General features: G+C 43.0%; 1 protein-coding gene across 1 annotated transcript in view; it reads right to left on the bottom strand.

Annotated features, from left to right (window-relative positions):
* Positions 1-16,040: 16,040 nt before the first annotated feature.
* st6galnac3 (ST6 (alpha-N-acetyl-neuraminyl-2,3-beta-galactosyl-1,3)-N-acetylgalactosaminide alpha-2,6-sialyltransferase 3) overlaps positions 16,041-26,102 on the bottom strand; it is a 51,550-nt gene continuing 41,488 nt past the window's right edge. Inside the window, exons 4-5 of the mRNA XM_069510688.1 lie at positions 18,959-19,066; positions 16,041-17,038 (exon numbers count right to left, since the gene is read on the bottom strand). Coding sequence (XP_069366789.1) covers positions 16,849-17,038; positions 18,959-19,066 — 298 coding nt within the window. The 3' untranslated portion in view covers positions 16,041-16,848. The remainder of the gene's footprint in view (positions 17,039-18,958; positions 19,067-26,102) is intronic.

Raw genomic sequence — 26,102 nt, 5'->3', positions numbered from 1 at the left:
CGATCCGTGTACCCCCCCCTCTCGCCCAGTGATTGGCTCCAGCCCCCCACGACCCTCACAGACAAATATTAACTGCGCCGTAGTTATCGTGCTGAGATACTGTCGACCGCAAGACTGGAGAGAAAAGTTTTCACTGAACATAGAATTGTCTCAAACTCACCTTCCTGTTTGCTGATACAATTTGTTTCCGACTGACTCAAATAAATAAATAAACATATAACAAAGCTGAAGTGAAGCTGCCACATGTTTCACCCCCTTATTCCAGTGATTGCGTTTAATCTGCTTGTGAAAAAAAACAAAACAGGGCCTCATGGGACAAGCGGCAGAGAGAGACCTCCCAGAAATAATAATCCACATCACTGTCGCCATCAGAGTGTCACTGGGGAATAATGTGCGATAACACAGTGTGGGGTTGGAAGGCTTAGCAACGACAATAACAACAACAACAACAGCAGCAGCAGCATATCAGGAAAAGCAATTTCAAATAACGGCCATCTTTGAAGTGTGCACATAGTGAAGGGCAGTGAAAGAGCTCGTGGCTCTCTGAGCTCTAACAGCGATATTTAGACGATTTATAAAGAAGGCGCTAACAGACGTTTTCAGGTAACCGCTGCATGAATCTTCATATATTTATGGATTTGCTCTGGTGCTGGAGGGATTTTTACACTAGGTCAAAACCAATACGATACAGTGACCCCCCCCCCCCCCCTCCAATCAGCTGACCGTTCAGTGTAACCTCCGAGGGTTTGAAAGAGAACACGGTCTGTTTAATGTTGCACAGCTTCTCTCGGGAAACAGGACAAAAGTGTAACAGAAGTTCAACAAGCGCTGAGAAGAGAACACGAGTTGTGCGTGGCAGCACCTGAACTCTAATTCCCCCTGAGTAGATAAACTGCTGCTTTCTATCGCTCAGTCCCTCGAGGAGAAAGTACAATACAGTTGGAAAATAGAAAGGCAATCAAAATTTGCAGAATATAATGTTAGAAATGAGGAAGCGGTGCCTGATACATTCTCTGATTCTCTATTTTATTCAATAGGAAGGATCACACCAAACAATGGAGGTTCATTTAAAAGTTTACTTGCAAAACAATCAGCAACTGAACAAAAACTCAAGGTCATACACAAGGAAATACTTATAAAACACAAAAATGATTGAATAGCTTGTCTGTGTCCTTCATCCCCTGTGTGGAGAAGAAATGTTTTTTTTAAACATTTGTACTCTTCTGAGGTTTTCACTTCCCTTTTTGCTGCTATTTTAAAAAACAGTTTGCCACGTATGCACAATGAATCACGGGATATGTCAGGCCGGGAAGGATCCACCTAGTAGAGCGTCAAGTCACGCAGCTGGACTAACTGAAATGCATGATAAGAAGAAGACAAAATAAAAAACAGGAAAGTTAAGTTACGTTTGATCACAGTGGTCAAGCAAGTTGTATATTGTGGGGCGACATGGTGGTGTGCTGTTTCGCAACCAGGGTTCCCTGTTCGAATCCTAGCTTGGGCGAGGTCTTTTCTGTGTGAAGTCCCTCCCACAGCCCAAAGACCTACAGATTGGGGTTAATTGAAATCTCTAAATTAACCATTTGTTTGTCTCTGTTGGCTCCACCTCCAGCCCTAGAAAGATAAGCAGTGCAGAGAATGGATGGATGGTTCGTTGTGCAATACTTCAAACAGGATGTAAATGGATTTTTTTGTTGTTGCAGAAATACGATAACTAAACACTGTTGTTAATACATTATAGATGACGCAGATAAAACGATCAACCCTTCACATGGGTTTGTAGAAACTGCTGTAAACACAGAGACAGAGTGGTCAGTAGTTGCAGTCAGTAGTACCCCTCCTTTTTCTTTGCTTTTCTATGTGCTTGTAATTCTGCCGGAGTGATGTCTCTTTACCGCTGCTATACAAACACGCGGAGACCCAAGGGGGGAACACTTTGCACAAAAACTCAGACTAACAGCCGCTGTATAGTAGACTTTAACTCGGGGTATTTTTAAAACAAGCTTCAGCATGAGTACCCGTGAGGCGCCGGTGCTGATCGCAGCTGCGTGGGCATCATACAAGTTTAAAATGCAATCATCATGCAGGCAGCAGCAGGAGCACGTCGATCGATGTAAATGGATCTGGTAACACTGAGGTTGCGGCGCTCTCAGTGCAGCGTCTGATTGTCAGGGCCAACGTGATGATCATGATGATGACGGCGAGGCTGCTGCGACGGCTGCGTGGACAGTGTCGGATGCTGATCAGCAGGTGTTTACGATGCCTATAACACGCAGGAGGGCCCAGGCCTCCACTTATTGCCTGTCGTAGGCCGTTACATGCTTGATTGTCCCGGGTCCGCACGGGACGATATTTCTCCCTTTTATGTTCTCTCTAATCTGCAGCAGATCTGTATCCCACCTCTGATTTATGAGTGAAAGCTGCTCCCTGTGGTGCTGCAGGAACAGGACCTTGACAAGGGAGCCTGACTGGCTTTTTGTCCTATCCATAATTAGAGAGTACATCTAATTCACCCTGTTCATTACCCTTGGGCCCAGAGACAAATGATGAGGAGGCCTGTTCGCTGGCTGTCCCGTCTGGGGTGAATGGGCAACAGCATATACAAGAGTCGGGAGACAAAATCACAAGGTAGTTTAATTATCAAACCATCATACACCAAAATGTGTCCGAGATTCTTTTTTGCTCCCTCGCACATCCCACTTTGAATACATCTCCATGTTTCACCAGTGGATTGAACATGAAGGGAGGATTTAAAGGACTAGAGTCACTTTGCATTATGCAGTAGCCCACTTGCCATAAATCATGCATGCAAGTCTTCTAAACATTTTGCACACCATTACATTTTCTTTTGGATTCTTGAATCCTGTCCATATCTGTCCACCATCTGGACAACTACCGATTTACATTCACTCCATTTATTCAGATTTCTTACTTTTAATTATTAATCTTGGAATTTGTGAACCTCAAGTCTGCATTTATCCATAAACACAAAGCTACACAACAATATATTTCACAATGGGTCGAAATACTAAAGAGCTGACAGTAAATAAAGTCACATAAGACACTGCCTCTTAGTGAAAACCCAGAGTACAACCAGCTATTATCTACCCAACCAGCCATGGTGGAAACATCACCATCATCAGCAGAACACGCAGAGACCCTGGTGTGGCCTTTTCACTTGGTTGGACACAGTCTCCATTGAGCTGAAACTGAATTTGACCCCTCTCGTCTCTGCGGGAATGTGAGAGACTGTTGTGTCGTGGTCTAAGACACACATTGTTAACATGATAAAAACAGCCGACACATAATTAAGGGAGGAAATTAATGGATTGTATTACCAGATTGGATGAAAGAACGAAGCCCATTCAGGACGGGGAAGTACAAAACAAAACCAGATTCAATTAAACGGCGTCATTCAGCAGAAGCATCCTTGTGAAATAACTCTGCCTCTTTACCCAGTAAATTAAAGTCATTACGCCACAATCTGTATTTACAGTTAGTGTAGCAAGGCCAGAGTTTGGTCCACCAGGGCATTTATTTGCTCTCCATATTTGTTGACTGCGGACACGTCAAGAATAGGGTGATGGGTGTGCTGGCCTTTAATTAAATTGTTCCCTCAGGCATGATGGAAGAGGGAATCTAGTTTCAGGGGTGACTGGGCCACGGGTACACGGGCGAACCAACGCTTTGTGAAGCCCCGTCTCTCCTGTGTTTCTCTGCTGGAGGTGAGACAAACACTCAGAGTGTGACATCGCCAAATGGGATCGTAGCTCGGTGGTGATGCATCAGTGACCCCCCCCCCCCCCCGCTCCTAATTCAAGCAGCCTACCAACCTCAAGGTAAACGTAAGTGGTTTATATGACATTGTGGGGCAGTGTTTGATAATATATATTGTTTTGTTGTCCTAGTTTCTAATATTATATCATTTATATGAATATTATTACTAACAATATTAGTGTTTAGGAGCATAAACGGTCTTTCTCTAATAGATCGATTAACAAACTTCTTATGAGCAGAAGACAAAATAGATTGTGTTGATTATTTTTGTTCAGTTGTGTAATAATATAAAAAGCCCATTATATATATATGTGTGTGTAGGAAGGAACATGAAGGCAAGAAGCCTTGACGGCCCCACCTTATAACATCCAGCCTTTTTCCTTTTCTGTTTTCTGTTTTCTGTTCTGCTTTGGAACATATTTTGCTGCATTTTGCTGCTTGGGCTGAATTGTGGGATGTGATAAATGCTTATTGGTGCTACTTTTATTGCTTATTTCAGCTATAGTGCAAGGCCCTTTTCAACCCAATTCACCTAAAGAACTGCATTATTCCTCTCCTCTGTTACATCACAGGTGTAATGCAACCTTTCCCAAATCGTTACTATGCTCACTGCCATTAACTTGTCCATCTCCACTAATGGAAAGTCCCATTTGCAGCCCTAATGTCCCATTCTCAGCCTCCTCCATTTGAATCTTTATTGAAAGTCGTGCTAGAATCCAAAGAAAATTCCCCCTTGATGGTCAGTGGTTGGGTGGCAGATTGCAGTTTGTGTCCAGAATAATCTCCACACAGAATGATTTTTTTTCCTCCACCCTAATTTCCCTCTGAACAGAACAACCTGGTCTCTTTGCCGCCGGAGCCAAGAGTTTGGAGTCCAGACTCCCTTAAATGAAGCGGCTCCTTCTCCTCTCTAATGTCTCTCCCTGGTTATAACTAACTGAGGCAGAGGCCAGGAGTCTGTCTGCCTCTTTGGCTGATAAATGATTTGGCTGAACGAGTAATGGCTAATTAACTTCCTGAATATGATTGTTTATCTGACTTTATGATCTGACTGTGTGCCAGTGTGTCTGCCCGCCTGCCTGCGCCTCGTCGGTGAGTCTGTGTGAAGGCGAACCGGGGCGGCTCCTGCGTTAGCGCAAACTCACCAGATGCTCTGGCTGCTTCAGAGCTGGCAGCGAGCCACTGCTGCTGCCTCACTGGGCTAATGTAAATGCACCATCTCATCATCCGGGCCCAGAGGGAGGCACACTCGTCTGCCCCGACATGCTTACTCTTGTGGCGGGAGAGAAAGTGGGCCAGATGCTCGGGAAGGTTTCCTGGTTGACGAGGGAGCTATCAGAGGTCAGGAGTGAAGGGCTGCAAAACAGACAGCGTGGAACCATTTGTAAAACTGTCAGAGAGCGAAAAACCCAAGGTAGTGAAATCTGCAGTCATTCTTTCAGGAGCATAGATGTGTTTGTGAAAACTCTTGTTAGTAAATGTTTTCTTCACTTAGCACTCCTCACTAATAACAACCCCTGTAATTTGACCTCGGTAAACAGAGCTGCTCTGCTCTCCTTCCACTAATTCCTTCCTCTAGATGACAGGAGACTGATGAAACTAGCTTCGCTCGGATGAAGTCCTTGATCTCTGTTGCTGAGGAGACGTTACAGGAAGGATATTTCTGTCCGGCGATGATGGTGTGTCTATGTGATGTTAAGTTTAAAGAACAAAATAGTGCACAAGACAACATTGTGTTGCAATAAATCAGTGACGAACAGATCACAGAATGGAACCAGGCACAAAAAAGTGTCTCCTTCGATGACTGTTCTGAAAAATGACAGAATCCATTCTTTCACTTCAAGTGACGAGAACACGCAGCTGTTCAAATTATGACGAGAGAAAAGAAGGTCAAGTCAAAAGATTCTCCTAAAAGCTCAATTATGAGCCTTCGTCTGAACAAAGAGTTTAACACAAACTGTTTCGTCTTTGATAAACCGCTCTACTACATTGCAATAATTCACAATTTCATTTGTTCCAATCTAACAGGGGCATTTCTCATTGTCCCTGTTACTCTTTATTAGACTGTTAACTTTCCTCAATCACAAGTAATTCCAATGAAAACTGCTCTCAGATCTGTAAATTTATGCTGTAGCATGTAGAAGTCGAACCGCTACCATCAGATGAGTGAGGAAATATTTTTAATAATGTGGGTGAAAATACCAAGAAAACTATCCACTATCAATCATCACAAAAGCAGAGTTAAACTTTTCTTACTGAGTTGTTAGAATCTTTTGTTTCCTGTTGTCCAGCTTCACAGTCGAGCTGAACTGGTCACGAGCGCGAGTAGAAGTGAGACAGAAAGACGGCCCCGGCGTTAATGAACCGTGAGTGCTTTTTTCGGTCGTGGAACTCTTCTGGCGTGATGCGTGATTGGTTTGGACAGATCTAATTTTCAGGAGGGTTTTTTAAAGCTTCTTTGTTTCTGTAGTGTGAGAATCCCCGTAGAGATCAGTGCTGCCTCAGAGGGCTGAACACAGAAAGACGACTGCTTAGCACGCACGTCTCTAACTCAGGGATGATAACCGTGCTCAAATAATGTTTGGTTAGAAGCACAACGGCTCTATGTGGCTCGACTGTAATTCTTTACCTTGCTTCAGGACAGGAGAGCTGCTGTAGCTGGTAGCATATTTCCAGCAGAGCAGGGATTCATCAAACTGTCAGTGGGTTCCAACATTTCACCAAGTTGGCGAGCACAGTCGGTAAAATCTTTCATGTCTTCAACTGCCTGGCGTGGCTGCAAACGCACTGTGAACATTTCCTCTCAGCGCCTGTAAAAATCATACTCATCACTCAGATAATTGGAGGCAGCTCTTATCTGATTTCAGACAGACTGTGACCTGGCTGTGGTCGAATGCTTGGCAAAGCTGGTTTGTGAAACTGGAACGATGCCCGTGAATGTACAGTATGTGGAGTGGTCTGGAAAATGAAAAGTCTTTCATTAAAGGAGCGAAACCACTGACCTCAACTGAAGACAGAGACGGAGCTGGGGTGAATGTTAATTACATTTAAAGTCCATCAAGAGCTCGCAGACACAACAACATCAGAATTCTCTTTTAGTTCAATTCTATTGTTTCTCAGCTTCAGGGTCGTTCAATGATGAGCTTCCATCGCTTCATCACTAAGTGGTTAATATACTGTATGTCCGTCCATCTGTCCCTCCCTGTGGGCATCACAGAGGCCTGGAGCAACATTGGCCGCTAACTTTGAGTCTTGTTCTAGAGGTTTCTTCTAGTTAAAGGATTTTTTTTTTCTTGCTCGTTGTGTTTCTTGATAATTTTGTTATTTGGCGCTATACAAATAAAATTCAATCGTATCAAATCCCAGCTGACATTGGGTGAGAGGAGGCATACACCCTGGACAGGTCGCCAGTGTATCCCAAGGCCAGAGTTCTTTATATTCTCTAATGAACTTGTGCTACATATGGAGGGAAGCTGTCAGAGAAAACCATGCAGACATGGGATCGACATGCAAACGTGTTTTTATAACTCAGACTTGTCCGCATGTTCAAGTGCCCTCGGTGAAAATACTAAACTTGGTGACTGATTGTCGGGTCGACCAAGTAATTGGTCAAATCAGAGAGTCTAGAGCTTCCAATTGGGAAGAACATTACTTCTAATCAAATGGATCGACGGGGTGCACAGACACCTTTGTTTTCAGTGTGTGTGTGTGTGTGTGTTTGTATTTTTGGACCTTTTCCACTGACCCTGCATGACCGGTCGACTTCATGAGGCAAAACATAATTTCTGAGATTCTTTCAAAGGTTTAAAACATTTATTTTATAATTTTAAAAAACGCACAGCATGGAACCACATTTAAATTCTCCACATCCACATTTTTATTTGCATCTGCACTGAATTTCACACACTCACAGATATCAGACCTCTACACATGAACAACTCCCTGAAAAATCAGTGAAGATGCTGACATCCTATCTTGCAGCGTTAAAGAAAAGAAAATCATGGATCAGCCCCCAATCCTCGATCTGCACTAAAAGTTTATGGGTCTAAGTTTCATGGTTCTTTAGTTTTTGTCGAATCCTGCTGAAGAATAAACAAACATGACCTCGTTGATGGAGGTAATTACTATTACTGGTCGCCATCATGCAGGTTTGAACATATGAACAAAGTGGCTCCTGTAGTTTCTGAATAAATATAATGACATGCGTAAAGTACATTATTTCCATTAAACCATAAAGAGGTGCCTCAAATCTATACTGTAATAAGTGGTTACTACGAGCTGGGCTTCATGGTGCCGCTCAGCTGCCAGGAGAAGAGGAAAGTGTTGTGCTTCCACAAAACTTTCCCCGTCACCAAGCGCTCCACTTGATCCTCATGCACCTTGAAAGCAGCTGACACCTCTCAGCAGTGTATTTGACAGAGCAGTCAATCACTTCAGGTCGCCCGTCGCCCACACCTGGACGTCATCGGCATAAAACCGCAAATGCACTGGAAATGAATAAGGAAAACCTGTAGCTGATGTATTTGGAGGAATATAAATAGGCATCAGAAGGGGGGGGGAGGGGTGATTGATTGAGATGAGGGCAGGGGAGGCTTTCGAGAGATAAGACCTTTTAGAACAATTCAATTACCTCCAGGCACACACACAGGAAATGTAGGATGTTCTAAACTTTGATTATATCAGAGTTGATGAAAGGATGGGAGGAGACGTCCGTAAACAGGGACGTGGAGGGAAACGTTGTTTAGCTCGTGGTCACATTTTACACAATCTTTTCTCAAGTCGATGCAAAAACACTCATTTCTGCTGTTGAACTGGTTGAATTATTGTGGAACATTTCCAAACGCAGACTCAGAAAGAATAAACCTCAGCTATCCATGACAGTGCCGGGATTTATTTTGTCAAAACCACCGCTGCAATTAGTCACAGTTGAATGTTTTCCTGTTGCCTCAGATAATATGAAAATTGTTGACATTTAATGTGTGTGTGTGTGTGTGTGTGTGTACTTTATCCTTCCACTGCTCCTGACTCCTGACAGGCTCAATATGCTCAGAGAAAGTGAGGATGGGGGGGATGAGTGAAGACCGGAGGAGGTGGATGTAATCAATATAAACATGAAGCAATTACTAAAGCACTCATATTTCTTTAGGGAGGTTGGTGTAAAAAAAAAAAACATGCAGCGATCAAAGTGATGTCTCCTCCATGCGAGTCATTAATGAGGCACCCGAGCAACTACAGGGATATATTGTTAAAGAGCCTCTGAGAACCCGGCACGGAATTAATTCAAACCTCTTTCATGCTCTTTACATGTTAAAGATGATTTAAAAAGTTTACCAGACAGGACTGGCAGCTCAGTCCCACATTTATCTATGCTGCGAACTGAGAGACTGTCTCTGAACTGGTCGGACGCTTTGAAACCGGCGAAATACACCAATTAACAGGGTCTGGCCGCGCGCACCGGCACCAAGTGCCAAGCGGACAGGATGGAGTCCAGAAAAACTGTGACGTTGGCGCGAACATTTCGTCCACAGCCCTCACGGAACATGCGAACTGAGCGGCTGCAAAAACATTGAAAGGTGCAAACAAACAAACACAAATGGCGCCTGAGCCTCGAACGCAGCTGGAGATCATCGCTCCAGGGAAGGTGATAGGTTATGATGTGCTTTGACTTGATGTTTTCCACATACACCTGGATAATTGGCTGCATCTGTCAACAAACAACAAAACGGTCATTAGTGCAACAAATCAGGAAAGAAAACATGGGAGGTGTGGATTTTTATTTGAGAGAGCAGACAGACGTGGACTGAATGAAACGTCAGGAACGTTCGATCATTTATTAAAAACAACTCTCAGATCGAAGGTTTATAAACCAAGTGCAGCAGATGGAGATTTGAACAGATTGTGTGTCAGTGCCTGTGGGTTAGAAACTGATGATATTACCAACCTGAAGCATGGACACAGGTGAACATGTGAGGCAACAGGCAACAGGGAAAACTCTGTGACGTGGATGATTTTGTTTGGTTTGCTCTGTGATGTTTGGCTAAAAAACCTTTGTAGATGATTTGCTGCAGAGACAAAGTGCAGAATAAAACCACCTGCATGCTGGGATTCCACTTTTTAACATCCAGTCATTAAAGAACCTCAACACAATAAAAAATAAGGATTTTTTCTTTCTTTATATATTCTATTCATCACCATTAAGTGTTCCTGAGCTACGGGGATTCTGCATATTGTCGCACCATCTGGCCCTCGAGAGCCGATCTTCTCACAAATATGTTTCTGGGGTCAAAAAACTCTGCGAGAACAAATGTGCAAACGCTGAAGTGAAAAGATTCCAGCTGTCTCATTGACCTTGCTCACTTAATCTGTGCACATAAGAGGAAACACTAACGCGTGCCTGCTGCCAGCAAAAACAGAAACAGACTCTGGGGGAAAAAATAACAGCGAGAATAAATATGGGATTAAGCTGGAATTTAAAATGAGGTGAGGGAAATTTGCAGCAGAGTGTTTCTCTCTCTCTAAGTTTCTGGTTTTCAGTTTCGGCTCATTAGTTTCTCTGTTGCATCTCGTTCAGATTACGTCATGTCCATTACTCCCAATACATCCAGGTCCCTGTGCGGCTCCACCACAAATACTTAGTCATTAGTTAATACATCAACCTCGTCATTGTTCTGTCGTGTGTCTGGCTTTAGAGAAGGAGCCTGTTGGTGTGATGTGTTCAGATAAGACGTTCGTGTTGGGACTGTGTCTCCGCTGCTGAAACCAGTCGTCGTCGCCCCCTCCCCCCCTGCAGAGTTCAAGTTCAATGTGCTGCAACTCAAACTGTCAATTCAGCCAGAAGGCGCGTGATGTCATCATCCAAACATATTGTCCCTGTGCCCTGGAACACTTTTTCATGAGAAGACAAGATTGGCATCCTCCTGAGAGCGGCATGATGGGTAGAGAAGGATTTTTCCCAATGACACAGAGATGATTTGCCGTTCAAGTAAACCCAGTGCAACAGCAGCATCTTTAGTTTAATACTCAGGCTGAAAGGATCCAGACTCTGGTGACGGGACTTTCGGCTCTTTCTTCAACTGAGCTTCATCTTAGGGCTCAAGAATGGCTCATCGGTTTTTTTATTTTTATTGTGAAATTATTTTATACGCTCCTGTAGAAGCCACAAGTCAGTTTGATATTAACTGGTTGATTAACATGATTTACTAGTTTCTAGATTCTGATTATGTAAATAGTCTCTTGCTCTTTAGCTTTTTTCCAATTTGTTTTTTGCTCCGATTCAAATATTTCAAGGTCGCAATTCATCTCCTGGCTGGTCGACCTGGTTCCAGGATTAAAACTCTGAAACCTCAGAGGAGGAAAAAAAAGTACTTCCAGAACCAGAGCAGTCGGTGTTTGAGTACAATTATAAAAGAAACGGCTCAAGTGGATTCCTTCATTCTTACCAAAGAACCACTAAGAAGAATTGGACCGTTCCACTTGTTTGGACTCGTATCAGGGTGCAGCCAACCCATATTCACAGGGGAACTCCACTTATTTTACAATAATAATTTTATGAAGTGTTTTGCTGGACGACAAAATGATTCTCTTGTTAGTGTCGATTTACTTTGAAGGGTATATAATTGCTGTGTGGAATCTTTTTTACTTGCAATGTTTTTCTCCATTCAGCTAAGAGTTAGATTTGTGCTGTATTTTGACACTTGAAGTTAAGCTGAAGAAAAGATTGTGGTTTTAATTTCACCATAGAACCGGGATGGCACTAGAGCACATACCTCCGCCAAGGCCAAACAATCCCACACACGTCCGTCATTCTTCTTAATAGAAAAAATCAATGGGAAAGGAAGTTGTACGATTATCAGAACCAAATTGTGCAAATCCATGGATCCCTAATACACAAATAGATCGATTTCTTTTAGAGATCCACAGTTTAATTTATGAAAAACTTAAGTAAATCTTGTTACGTATTTATAAAACAAATTCCTGTATTTGCCCCTTTGACCAGATCTGCATCACATTTAAAGGGTCCTTCTTCAATGGCTCGTGCTCCATCCCCCCATGTTGCTGCATATGAGCATAGTGAAACTATAAACTTGGAGCTCAAAGAAGTGGGAACACACCAGAGAGGGAGAAGAAGAAATAATCTACAGTCAACTCGCATCATTCGTGTGTTTTTGGAGCATGACCTTGGATAGAAATCTATAAAAGCACCATAACGAATAGCTGGAGCTGGACCCCTTTTAATTCTTTATCATGTCTGTCACATAAAAACACTGAGTGTAGGTATTATTACTTCAAACCGGTGTTTATTTATGCAGAGGTTACATAAAAAGCGGAAAACTCCGTGGAACTGTGTGAAGTCAGCACATCGCTGCTGCTCCACTGATGTTTGAAAAATCTCATGAGACCCCGGATTTGAGACGACAGCTCAGCTCGAGCTCCATTTATATAACATGAGCACATTTCACCAGGTTTCTCACATTCGGATGCTGCTTATTCCGCCTTGTTTTGAAAGGAAGTTAATCATATAAAGGGCTTTTAGGCTCTCTTTAATCCCACAGTGAATAAAAGACACAGGAGACAGAATCCACAGCTGTAAAAAAAAAAAACAATCACATCTATTTTCAGCTAATGTAGACAGCAAACGACAGAATAATACATATAATCACTACTTATTTCGACAGAACGTATACATTTCAATAACCTGCAATAATCCATGCAGCATTTAAATGTTATTTTTCCACCAATAAAAAGGAGTGTGTTAGCCGTGTTAGCAAAAACAACTTATCTTATACTTCATAACCACCTCAGTGTTATATTACATTCTTTGTAACTCAAACACACTCAAAGTTACACGTTTCACAAGGACACTTGACCTGAAACAAAACAAAGGAAAGTGCTTCACGACACAGAAATAATAGTAAGACATGCACAACGGGAGAAGAGAAACGGAACAAAGTTCCCGATGCAAGAAAAGCATTTGAGGCATTTAGAAAAAAAGAAAAGAAATGGCAACAAGTACGAGAGTCAGGAGGGAATGAGTCAAACGTGACCTGAAAAGGTTTCGACGCGGAGTCAGACAATCAAAAGTTCTTTCAAATCAAAAAGTCCAAATTTCCTCTGCAATTACCTCGACTGATCACAGCTGGAAAAAGAGCCAAAGCAATGAGAGCATTTAAAAAACGGTGAATTGTTCCACAGTCCTCGAGTTCCAGAAGTTTCAATAACAGTCTCTGTTTTAAGCGAAGTGACCTTCAATTTGCTTTGTTTTTATTGGATGAGCAAACAGATGGAGCTCGTTCCACCACCACCTCGGTTGCCAAGCAGCCAAAGCAGCTTCTTTTTTTCTTTTTTCACCGTTTGCATCAACACAGCGAGGGACAGAGTGAAGTCTTCTTCAGAGGGTTGAGAGGCTAAAACCAGCGTCAGAGCTCAGAGCATGAGATGAGGTCATTTAATGATCAATACAAACTGTGGTTGAAAACAAAACAGCCAAAATCTGAGATTAACAAGAATTCAAAAATGTTAAAGGAGACATATGATGCTTCTTCAGGGTGACTTATAAAGGTTTCAGTGAATATAAACTCATTCGAATGTTAAAAAGCGTTAACTGAGCATCAAACCTTTCCAAACAATAACCAACATCAAAATGATCGACCTGCTTATGAGCAGAATATGTCTCTGAAGAAATAGTTTGATAATTAACGATATATGAATTGACAACATTCATATGTCTGTAAATTTGATATGATGCTATAGCCAGTTAGCTTAGCTCAGCATAAAGAGTTAAAAAAAAAACATGTAAAGGAAATGAAATCTGCGAATCGTTAACAATAATAATAATAATTGAAATATATGGAATGTATTCCCATCCTGGCGTCACAGAGCGAATGTGTGAACCGTGAATGATTCACGGGAGCCAACAAGAGGGCGTATCCACCTTAATATCCACTGTAACACGTTCTTGCAGTGTATTCTGGGAGTGTTCGTTGATCAGAAAATAACTGAGTGCACAGCCTGAAGCAGCAGAATGTGTTGGCAACACGCGACCTGCAGCAGAAAATGGAAACTGCACACAAATCACTGCATCGACAAAAAAAAAAAAAAAAAAACCCATACAGCGACCATTATTTAAAACAACAACATGAGGAGGATGAACAGAGGGAACTCAGTGCTCTTATTCCAGTTGTGAGTAAACAGGTAACATCTACAAATCAGATCAAATGATTCTCCACGCTAAAGTTAATTTCTTACGCTGGCGTGAGGCTTTTTACAAGTGATGGTGGCCACTCTGTACAGTGAGAGGTAAAACTGATCGGTGGGGAGCCGCCAGACAACTGCACAATCACAGGCTGAGTGGAAATGTGGTGTATGAACTCACGCTTCAGTCTTCTCAAGTATCATTTCAAACTCTTCCCTGAGACCTGGCTCGGATCGCCAGGCTTTCTGGACAGGAGAAATAACCCTGTGAGATGTTTCTGCTTTACATACATCATGTGGTCGGACACTTGGATCCGCAGCCGCTCGCTGTGCTGGGACTGAATACATCTCGAGCTCGTGCGTCGTCCCGGAGGAAATCCGACCCGTGACCCTGCAATGTGTTACGGCCAGCTCGGATCTGCCGAGCGACACCGGGGAGGAATTTAAAACAGGACGTTTTTACATTTTGCTGATGCTCTCGTCAGACAGGTCGAGTCTCAGTGAGCGACAAGGTGACAACAGGAGGGACGGGTGTTGAGTTCTGAGTTGGTAGGAGAGTCTATTGCGCAGGGTTGTGTTGCTCTGTCTGGAGAAAACAGATTTTTCTTTTCTCGACAGGAAAGAAGTCAAACACGCTTCTAAATATGCGGCAGACAAACAAAACTCCAGCGAGCACGATTCCGGTGACACGCAGGTCAATGTGCGTCGAGACGTCTGAGTTAAAACTGGGCTAAATTTGACAGAAGTGTTTGAGCTGAAGAAGCTTCATCTGGGTCTTTACATCGTGTCTCTGTGAGGCGTTTGCACAGTTGATATGTATGCTCGCAATTTAACAACCTCTGTAAAGTGCCCAAGGATGTTCCTTCTTGACATTAAAGGTTCAGTGTGTAGAAGTTTGTGATATCTGGTGTTGAAGTGTCATGTTGCAGCTGAACACCCCTCACCTCACCCTCTCCTTCCAAACATGGAAAGGAACCTGTGGTAACCTTTAATTTTCATAAAAACTCAAAAGGTGTTTAGTTTGTTCAGTCTGGACCAATGTAAAAAACATGGCGGCCTCCGTAGAGAGGGTCCCCTCGATTTAAATATAAAGGACATTTTCTGGGGCAAAGAAAACTACAGTTAATACAATTTAGATGAAACCAACTAGTGAAAACATCATGAGAATTATTCTACATTCAATTTAACCCAACTTCACCCAGAATGCTTCGTACCTTCTGTCCTTTAAATCACTGCTTACCGAGAAATGTATGTGGTCGTAAGCAAAAATCAGAGTCCTCAGGGACCGTGTGCATCACGTCGCCTAAATGAGAAGTCGTAGAATTCCTTCGGTCCCCCCCCCCCCCCCCCCCGGGCCGCGGCTCTGACCGGGACACTAATCACAGGAACGAGAGGGAGTCACGGACACAGCCAGAGCGTCTCAGCCCACCTCAGCTACCAGCCAACCTACACACCTCAGCACTTCACTGATCATTCTTCACTGTCCTGGAACAGATGCATTCAAATGTAAAACAGCCGGAGCTGCAGCCTCGCACGCTGCGTCCAAAGACAAAGAGGATGATGTGTTCACGCGGTGATGCCGTACACAAAGAGGCACAAAGCTGGACGAGAGAGGAGCGAGACACAGGAGTGTGAACACCTTCTCCTGTCGCCATACAATGAACTGCAGAGTATATTACAGGCACAAAATGATAATGCAATACAATTAACTTCAAATGGTTTCACCGCACACATTAATCTCTCCCTCAGCAGGGTCACAAATGACTTTTCTCCCTCCGTACGGATGGGCTTTCTAATTGCACATGGCTCAATATGCTGTGATGCTCGTTCTGTCAATGGCACACTCACTTAGCGAGCGTCGGGAACTTATCCCTAGTGCGGAATAAATAAGAAAACCATCTGGACATCAAGCAAACGCCAAAACATGTCTCTTAAAATGCAATTTCACAGCATTATATAAAAAAGCTGACATCTTGAAGCTGTGCTAGTCGAGACACAGCATAACAACCAAACTATAAAAAGCAGATTTACATCCACACCTCTGTTTCACCTTTGGAGTACAACTGAAATCCCTTTTTTTTATTTTTTTATTTTGCTCACTTGTATTTTCTTTTTCAAATGACCTTGTTTTGTTGAAGCATCTTCAAACGAAGCAGAGAAAATGAAAACTGACAGACAATCTGCTTTCAATACTCCCTCAGTCAGAGATGAAGGCCTGAATTATACTCGTTATAGATTAATTACAGCTTGACAGGAGACCGTCACGCAGAGGAAACGGTGCGGCCGAGCCCGTCAGACATCGACGTGACTCGTCTCTGCAGTGCCTCAGATCCTCTTCCACTTCAGTCCTGCAGAATGAAAATGTAAATTTAGCCTTTGCGATGGACAGCGCCTGCGGACATGTGAGCTGCTGAGGACACTGCGAGCTGACGGATGCTTGTTTCTTCTTCATGTTGTTTTCTCCCCTCTTTTTTTTTTTTTTTAGTTAGTGTTGGAGCCATCCTTTGCTGAACTCACAGAGCAGCGAATGGATTGATTAGTCAGTGCAGAGCTGAGCGCTGTGCACCTGCCTCAGCGCTCAGCTGCAGGAGAAGAGGACTAAATGTTCAAGAGGCAGGAGATATGATTTCTCTGTCTGCGTTGGTCAGACCTTAAATCTGTCAAACACACAAGCGGCTGGATTTAGGAGGCACCGCCTTGAACCAATCAGCCCTAAACAAAACGTTTTTAGAAAGATATGGAGAGAGCCATGTGCTGAATTTGATATTTGTGCACATTAGAAAACATGCTTTCTGTCGGTGTAGAGATTCAGCTGGTCTTTGACGATGATGATGATGATGATGATGAAGATGTGGTATCTCCCTGCTGGTTCAGCCAGGGTCACGACAGCTGCCACGGCGGGTTGAAGAACTTGATGGCGTGAGTCTTGGCCCACTTGGCGAACACTGATTTCTCTGTGATGAAACGGTGTCCTCCGTAGGGGGCGCTCTCATGGAGCACGTACTCTGCACACTCGTCCCGGCTGCCGGCCTCATAGTAGTGGTAGGGAACCTTTCTGTAACCCTCCGTCCTACAGAGGAGCGAGCAGAGAGAAAGGTTAATTAACCCATTTTAAAAAAGCCTCGGAAAAAGATGTTCGCTACACAGATTGTGTTTGGTCGTCATTGTAACTCAATTAAAGATCTGAACATATTCCATCCATTACCTATAACGAGTCACTTAAGATTTTCTAATCAACTTAACGCTACGTGTCTTTGGACTGTGGGAGAAAACCTCCACAGACACGGAGAGAAAGTCCCCGGGCCAAACTAGGATGAACCCGAATTTAGACTTAATTCTAATTTAATCAATGAATTACGTTCATTTGAAGTGTTTTTCTTCCAGACAGTTTAAGACAAATTAGTATAAATTCAACCTTGGTTTTATGTGGTTCAGGTTTACAAACTAAATGAATAAACTATTAAAACTGAAGGTCCTTGAGCAATGTGAGCTGAAGCTGCTCTGTGAAAAGTTCTGTACCTCAGCAGGGTTTTTCAATTTAAAATCTGCTGTTGGCGACCAGTGTTCAATAAACACTCCTTTAACCAAATTTCACTTATTTGTAAAACATGGTGATGAGATTCAATTCTATTCGGAGCCAAAGTGAATCAGAAAACATTCAGTGAGTAATGTACAGACGCAGAGTTATTGCCACTCTGACCTGAATTTCACGAGTTGCTCTGTTTACAGTTTGCATCCTCAGACCAATAAAAAGAATGCAGAATCAATATAAACAGGTGCAGTGGAATAGATGCATTGTGTATTTTGTGCTTGCTTTCTAATAGCGATTGACAGCTTTATGAGAGGATGACTCGTGAAACAATTTCATTGGCAGAATGAACACAGCGAGAAGAGAAAGAGCCAGAACAGCAGCCAGTCAGTCCACAGACAGACTGTGGCTGTGTGCCAGCAGACGCCGCCGCCGCCGCCGCACAGCCCTGTCACTGCCGCCCCTCTCCTGGTGTCACGCGGCCGCGCGCACCAGCGCTAACAAATAAATTCAATTTTACCCTCTGCACCTGTTGAAGTCCCATTACTGCTCAATTGCTGAGGTCAATTCAGACTCGAGCTCCGAACATCATCACACAAAACATCCCTTTTTCTACTTGTACTGGAGCAATCGGCTGCCAACAGCACTTTGTGTGACATTAAATTGTCCGTTCGGAAACTCAGGGAAACACAATATCGTCCCGTCTCACACAGGAAGGAAGGAAATAAGTGAGTGAAGGGCAGAGAAAGAGAATGAGGAGGCCTTCACTGCCTCACTGAATTATAAAATCCTCTGCGCTGGTTGAATTATCACTCTCTTGTGCCTTGCGTCTGGGGCAGTTTTTATTTCAACCCCTGCTGTGCACGGGGAACACGGAGGGGATAAAAGCCTGGATTTTCACCGTGCATTAGGTAGAAGCGTTTGATTCGGGGGATTGGGAGAGCTCAGGTTGAGCTCAAGAGCGGAGAGCAGACGTAGGGAGGGAAAAAAGGAGGAGTCCATCAAGGCTGAGATGACTGACTGAACAGCCGTGCCCACAGCAACAGCATCTTGTTTGTCATCCCCCCCTGCAGCCTCTCAGCCAGACAGTAATCACTCAGCCAGGAGTCAGAAAGAAGATGACAGGCCGACATACAAATAAAACTTTATGCAGAGGGGGAATTGGGTGCAGCAGCAGCCACCCGCAGCGATGGAGACTCTGCAGCCTGCTGGGTATTCGAGGCAGGAGCTCCTAATGGTATTCACAGCGCAGAGAACCCAATATGGATTTCAGCATAGAAATTCAGCCATTAAATCCAAACACAGGCAGTGGAAATATATTCCAACGGGGTAGACCTCGGTTATGGGAGACTGTGATTGGCCACCGCTGCAATGAATGTGAATCTAGCCTTCAAAACTGTGTAGGTATATGTGCATTTTTAATCCCAATATGTGAGGGGGGGGTGACAGTCGGTGTCTTACTTGCAGTAGGTGTCATTTATCATGCCGTAGATATGGATCTCTTTGCACATGTCCATGGCGAGGATGAGGGTGAACCAGCCGGTGCTGAGGTAGGAGCCGGACTGGATCCTGAGAACAAACACACAGATGCAGATGTTTTAACGTCACTATGATAATCGCACAGTTATTATACAGTGTGATGATCAGGGGCTGAAATTATTTAAACAACCTCCAAATAACCTCAAGAGGTTGATGTAAATGTTTCTCCAGGAGAGCTCGGTGACCGTCAGATATGTAACCGCTTGTCTTTCAGTTTGAACTCTTTTAGAATTCGCTGTGCTCTTGGCCTGTTGTGATGCCTGTTGCAGTTTTGACGTTAAACTGTCAAAGTGACCTGCAGTAATTGAGCTGCGGCTGCAGGACTCAGGCTACATCCGCCTGGCGTCCACACTACTCCGGAGCCCCGTTTCAGTTTGAAAACTTCAGGGCTGCATTTTAGTCTGGACGAGCACAAATGCTTGGAAACGATGACGCTCATGACCTCTTGCTGATTGGGGTCTTTTTGGTCAGGATGTAACTTTCATTGATTCCTCAAGAGAATCAGTTGTTGTCATGATCGACAGCATGAAGTTGATGAGTCCCAGGTGCCGCTGCTACAGAGCACTGGTCACCACCAATATCGAACGTATCACATGACACATTGGACACCGGACAGATGTTCCCACAGATTAACAAGACGATCGTCAGATATATAAACAGGCATCTTTCAACTGCAGTCATTTGTCTAAAAACCCATTTTCGATTGTGAACATTAATATTTCAAGAGGTTGTGTGCATTGAGGAAACTTCACTCCTCGATATGAGAGAGAAACATTTCACTGCGTTGTTGAACAGCTCACCACAACAAGCCGACAGCAGCATGTTCTCCCCTGTGGATGATGCAGGAACCCAGTAGGCCGATCAATAAGAACATGTTTAATCCTTTCATCAGCATCAGACTCGTGGTGTTTCAGCTATATGACCTATCAAAGTACGAAACACACACAGCTGGGAGATGCATCAAGGTTTTTTGCTGAAAACCTGACCTGCAGCATCTGAAGTGGGTCATAAAGTGTACACCCCCAGCCCCCGCAAAGCAGAGGGCACCACACTCCCCATGAGCCCCGGCTCTAAGTAATAAAAAAAATACTATCAGGAGCCGGAGCCTTAGACCTGATATAAATTACTGAGTGTGCACAGCATGACACTGATAATGATGTAGGGAAGGAAATGACAGTGTGGTGCAGTATTGGCATAGAGATTGTGAAGGACCATTTAAAAATTCTATTAATTGATATTTAACTGGACGACAAAAAAAAAGACATTTAAAAAACAATTACAAATTAATTAGGGATGCAGCTAACGATTACTTTCATTATCGACCTGCAGATTATTTGGTTAATTGATTGTCTATAAAAGTGCCTGTGATAATTTCCCACTGTGGAGGTTTGTGTACACGGCTGTGTTCAATCGACCAACCGTCCGGAAACCAATAGATGTTCAGTTTACGATCATATGAATCAAAAACACTTTCTCTTTATTAATATTCTATAATACTTAAAGAGTAAAAACAAAAATGGATTCTATTTGTAAATTAACATATTAATCATAAGTAAAGTGGTCAAAATAAATTAGATCCACAGACAGACTGTGGATCAGTGAAAGACTTCCAACATACGTAAAAAGATCATTTCATTTCTAAATTAACGGACACCTATTTGGCCAGGAAATCATTTGGTAATGATTTTGGTTAATGTGTCGATGTATGAATCATAAATAATTAACTATAAACTTCTGTCCCCTCGGCGTGCTGTGAAAGCAGCGAGCGTCCGATTGATGCAGGTTTGAATGACGAGAGGTTAATTTCAGACCGTTCAGGTCCAGAAGCTCATTGTTCAACATTCCTCATTGTGTGTGTTGTGTAGCAGAGATGATGGAGAAGACACCTCATTTCTTGCCTCTTGTCAAATGTCCATTAATGCCAGTTTTTCAATTTACATACAATTATGAATTATGATGATCAGCAATTATGAGCATAAAGTCTAATGAAAGCAAAGATGGAAAGATGGCGGAGTGGGTAATGGCCCTGAGCTGACTCAGAGAAAAAGAGTCTGCGAAAGGAAAAGTATGAATAAGTAGTAACAGATTTGAAATAAGTCCTGTGTCCAAAATGACTTGATAAAAGCTGTGATTTGCAAGAACAACGCATATGCGGCAGGTTCAGAACGGAGTTCAATTCATTTTCACTATATTAGTGAATATTATGTGCCTGCTTTTCCGTAAGATGTACTGATTAAAACATGATCCTCAGATGGTGAAACCAAAGACGGATAAAAACTGAAAATGACACTATAAAAAGCTTTAAAACCCAATAAAGTTATAGCAACGAGAGGTCATCAAAACCGAATGCTATGTTTTTTCATTTCAAACTGTTACAGTATTCAATCACACCAATACTGACATCGTTTAGCGTACCGACAACTTAAAGGTTTTATTACGACGGCATCATTGTCTAAACATTCACACACACCATGTTGCTCTGACCTCTTTGAATTTATTCCAGAGCTGCTGCAAATGTTATGCAAACACATGCATCGTGAAATGCAAAAGGGTCAAATCGAAACATGCGAGAAACATTTACATACTGAAGGTTCCACGCTTCCGTTAAACAATGAGCAGGTGCAGGATGCCACCTTGTTCAAGGACACTTGGGGCGAAGCAGTTTACGGAAATCGAACCAGCAAACTTTCCGATGACAGACGGTGTCTCTAACCACACGAGCACCTTGATACCGCTGCTGCTCTTCCTTGTGAAGTACGTCTATCTCTGGTGCTCAGCCGTAATTGCTGTGGTGTTTCTGCTCTGCATTCTTAGAGACCAGTCAAGTGGCACCATCCCAGCTGATGGAGCCGGAGTTTCTCGAGATGGTGCATTTACTGTCGGTTTACCTCCACAAAGGAGGTTGTGTTCATCTTCGTCTGTTTGTTGGTTTGCAGGATTTAAAAAAAACAACCAGATGGATTACTATTTAATCCGATGGAAGGATTTGTTACCGCAAAGAAAAGAAACTGTAAGATTTTGGTGCAGATCCAGGATTTTTACACTTTCTTTAACTCTGTGTTCCTCCTAAAACCCCAAAAACCCAGTGTACACTTGCACCAAATGGCCGACAGAATCAGTGAGCTAGCACCAGGAGAACACTGTTGGACGTGAATTCAGATCAATGTTATTGATGTGTAAATGCATAACTAAAGACGTTTTTCATACAAACAATATTTACCGCAAAATATACTTTTATGATTTGGTCTCTTCCTACATCGGCCATGTAAATACAGTAGGACACTAATGTGACCGCACAGGAACAACCTGAAATTCATTTAGAATCCAATCAGCAAACTAAAGACTTCATTACTTTTAAATGTGTGATTAAGGCCTCAATCATACTTTGGCTTTTGAGTTTGGATGGACCAGTAAACCCTCACACACACACACACACACACACACACACACACACACACAGTTCCCACTGTGGGGCCATGGGGAGGCGAAATTTCAGAAAATGCAATTTGTAGTAATAAGGGAGTGGAGGAGCACAGGCGGGAAATGGCACATTATCGCTGATACACAGCTCGGCAGCTCTCAGCTGTCAGAGCTGTCAACACATCACTATTACCTTGCATTATTCATTAGCCATTTGCCACGCTAACAGCAGACACCCAGGCTCTTACACACACACACAAACACACACACACACACACACACATTTATACATTTATACATTTACACAAACATACACCACATCCCCAGTGGAGAGCTGAATGTCCTGGAGCAAAAACGCTTGCTGGAGTAAATAAAAGTGGGTGGGACCTGCTGACCTGATAACTAACATCTTAAAGCAGGAAGTGGACACGGAGAGAACGACAATAGGCGCCAAGGACTGGGAACAGGCGACGTGTTTACCTATACGACAATTACAACGGGACAACTTTGTAAAAAAGGACGTTGTTATTGTGTGGCCAATTTAAAAGCGAGATAAGGCACGGGGAGACGCTGCTTCGGCAGGTGGAGAATAACATCCAGAGCCCGAGGACAAAGAGAATGCAATTTGCTTGTTTTATTAAGGCAGAAAAACAGCTTTTCACTCAGAAACAGCAAACAAAGGTGTCATGAGGTCTTGCACGAAGCAACATGGCTTTTTAACAAAGCCCTTTCATAGTCCCCACTGCCACAGCTTTCTTCAAAAGTGAAACATAATAAATTGTGTGTGCGCACAAAAACCGAGCTGGATTAAAAAAATTGAAAAATAAATAAGACAAAAATGAGAGAAACACAGTGTGAAAAGCTCGGATCAATCCCTGTTACTGCTCCCTCCAACACAAACCTGAGACAAGTGAGGCGGGAGTGATTGGGACTGACAGGCTCGGTTGCTGCGGCGCTACCGGCGCTGGGAAATGAAGGGTGTTAAAAAATGAAGTCAGACACTTTGAGAGGGGTCCAAGTAAATAATCCCCTGAGTCTGACTGAGCTGGAGCTTGTTGTGCTTTACCTGCCGAGCGCCAGAGGCTAAAGAGCGGTGAAGAACTGGCCGGGATCAGCAGGAGTCTCCGAAACTGTTCAATAATTCGCTCTTGACATTCACAACAGGGCAGCCGTGAGAGAAAACCCACACTGACGAGTGTTTCAGTTAAATCGCGCTTTATGATGCCTCTGCCTCTGCAGCTGCACAAGTGTGATGCAACGCCTACAAAGAACACTAAGTATGTAACAGAAAGAAATGCATTCCTATAAAAACTGTGGGACACCTGCATGTTAGTGTTTTACTGAACATCTTGGATATTGATAAAAACTAAACTAAAAAAAACAGTCTGACATTTTGCAGCTCATTTGCTTTCTTGCCGAGGCCCAGAAAAAAAAGGTTGATATCAATGACTGTATATAAAGACGGACGACCCGTCTCCTCCCACTGAACAAAAATGAAGCCAATATATATATAAGGGCTGCCATTTTGTGCCGGGGACATCAATATTGAGCCAATAGACAAGCTCGACCAGTCTCAGCTGTCAATCACGATGTCTCTATCCGTTTTTTTAATAGCTTTACGTCAGTGAGGTTCATGTCCCATCCTCTAACATGGAGGAGGCGTGGTTCATGATCTACACTGCAGCCAGTCACCACCAGGGGGTGATCAAGATTTTTTGGCTTCACTTTAGGGAGCTGTCATATCGTTGATCCAACTTAGGTTAGCTTAGCATAAAGACTGAAAACAAGGGAGAGCAGCTAGCCTGGCTCTGTCCTCTATCACCACCTACTGGTGATTGATTGACGGGTTTCGTTATCTCGACCTTCACCGGCTCTGGAGCAGGTTCGTGGTTCTGCCTATGTTACCACGGTGATTTAGCCCAGTAAGAAGTGAGCTTCAGTTTCTCTCAGGTTGTTTTAGCGATAAACGTTAACTACAATAATCCGCTGAGAATTATCAGCCGAACCTTCAGATCCAACGTGATTCAACGATCTGTAACCTTGTTGTTTTGCTTCCCTCTCGCTGCTCTGATCAGTGTCAGTCTCAGTCGCAGCAGACAGATGTTCTCACTGAGGAAGCTCTGATAAACACATAACGGACAGACGACGTCACACAGCAGCTGGTGAACATGCAGCTCGGAGCAGCAGCAGCATATTTCTCTCCGGATTTTGTGGGGAGACCGAAAGCAGAGATGAAATCAGAGAGAATATTGGACATAGATTTTATCTGGAGGACAGACACATAACAAATGAATGCTAATGTGGCTCCAGATCTCTGGATGTGTAAATATGCAGCAGTTTGTAAAATATTCAACACATCAACTTTATCAACTGACAATGTTCATGGTGTTTTTACTGTTTCACCAGTTTCTCCATCAAGTGGCTAAAAAAGATCAATTAAAACTGCTTTAGTTTCATATTATTCTAGGTTAAACCTCAATGATATCTTTATTGGAATTTTATTTTTTTTACACTCAATACAAAACTGGGCTGAAGACTTTATTTATTTAGGTTTCATACGATCGCAGTTTGAAGGGAAGTTTAATGACCTAAGTCTTCTTCATTTAATCAGCAAAATGATGATGTCATGGTGAAGAGTAATCACCGATAACTCAGCACATAATTCATTTTTTCAAATTATGTTCACTACAGCAAATCAATTAATTTCCAATTAACTCTTAAGCCTCACTTCTCTCCACTGATTAATACTAATTGAGCTGTATTTAGCATTTTCTTTATTCCCTTAAAAAGCTGCTGGATCACTGGCGTATTACAAAAAAAAAAACTTTTCTATTTTACCATTTAGCTTAAAGCATCCAAGCTGTTGTGTGGACTGTTAAGTGTAATGTTAACGTGACACGTGTGGTGACGTTTATGCCTATTTCAGTATAAAGCTCAGGAATCTGCATTGTCTGTTTTACAGGTTGTTCTTATTATTGCTGTTGTTTCACTGCTACAAGTCAGAGCTGTAGCTCCGGTTCTTTCAGCTTGTTCTTTACGAGGAGCGACCCAGGCCCTAACTCATGTCCCTCCTCCATCCACTTAGTTCACATACAAGCATCATCAAACCGAACAAAGTCTCCTTCCTGTTGAAGAGGAGAGCAGACATATTATCTCTCTCCCCCTTAATCTTTTCTTCTTCTGTTCCGCCAGTGGACCGGAGCTTTGGTTGCACATTGTCTGATGTTACACGAGAACCATCTAACCATTGTTCTTTAAAGGATAGCGGCTTCATTAGATGTTCTGCTTTAAAATGTATCCGAGCACCAACAACATGAACTTGCATTTATTGCCTCTGTACTTCTTTCATCCTCCAGATATGAGTACATTTACTTCTCTGAGCATCATGAAGCCCAACGCCAAGGACTGCTCATTATTAATTTACTGTATAACAACAGGCCACAAGGAAAATCTTTACGTTTGCCCATGCGGAGCCATTTCTGTGCAGAGGAACAACACTGAACCAGCTTATAGGAGCCCTGGGACAGAACCAGTGACAAACCCCTGAGCAGAGCGTCGAGGAGAAAGCAGATTTTTTTTCTTGTAACATTTCTTCTTTTTAGACGAAACACAGCGATTTATTTTAATGAATCAAATAAGCAATGCT

Source organism: Paralichthys olivaceus, chromosome 16 (assembly GCF_024713975.1).
Source record: "Paralichthys olivaceus isolate ysfri-2021 chromosome 16, ASM2471397v2, whole genome shotgun sequence".
In the NCBI taxonomy this organism is placed as follows: domain Eukaryota; kingdom Metazoa; phylum Chordata; class Actinopteri; order Pleuronectiformes; family Paralichthyidae; genus Paralichthys; species Paralichthys olivaceus.
Note: the sequence above shows the minus strand (reverse complement) of the source record. Positions and strands in the feature narration are given on the sequence as shown.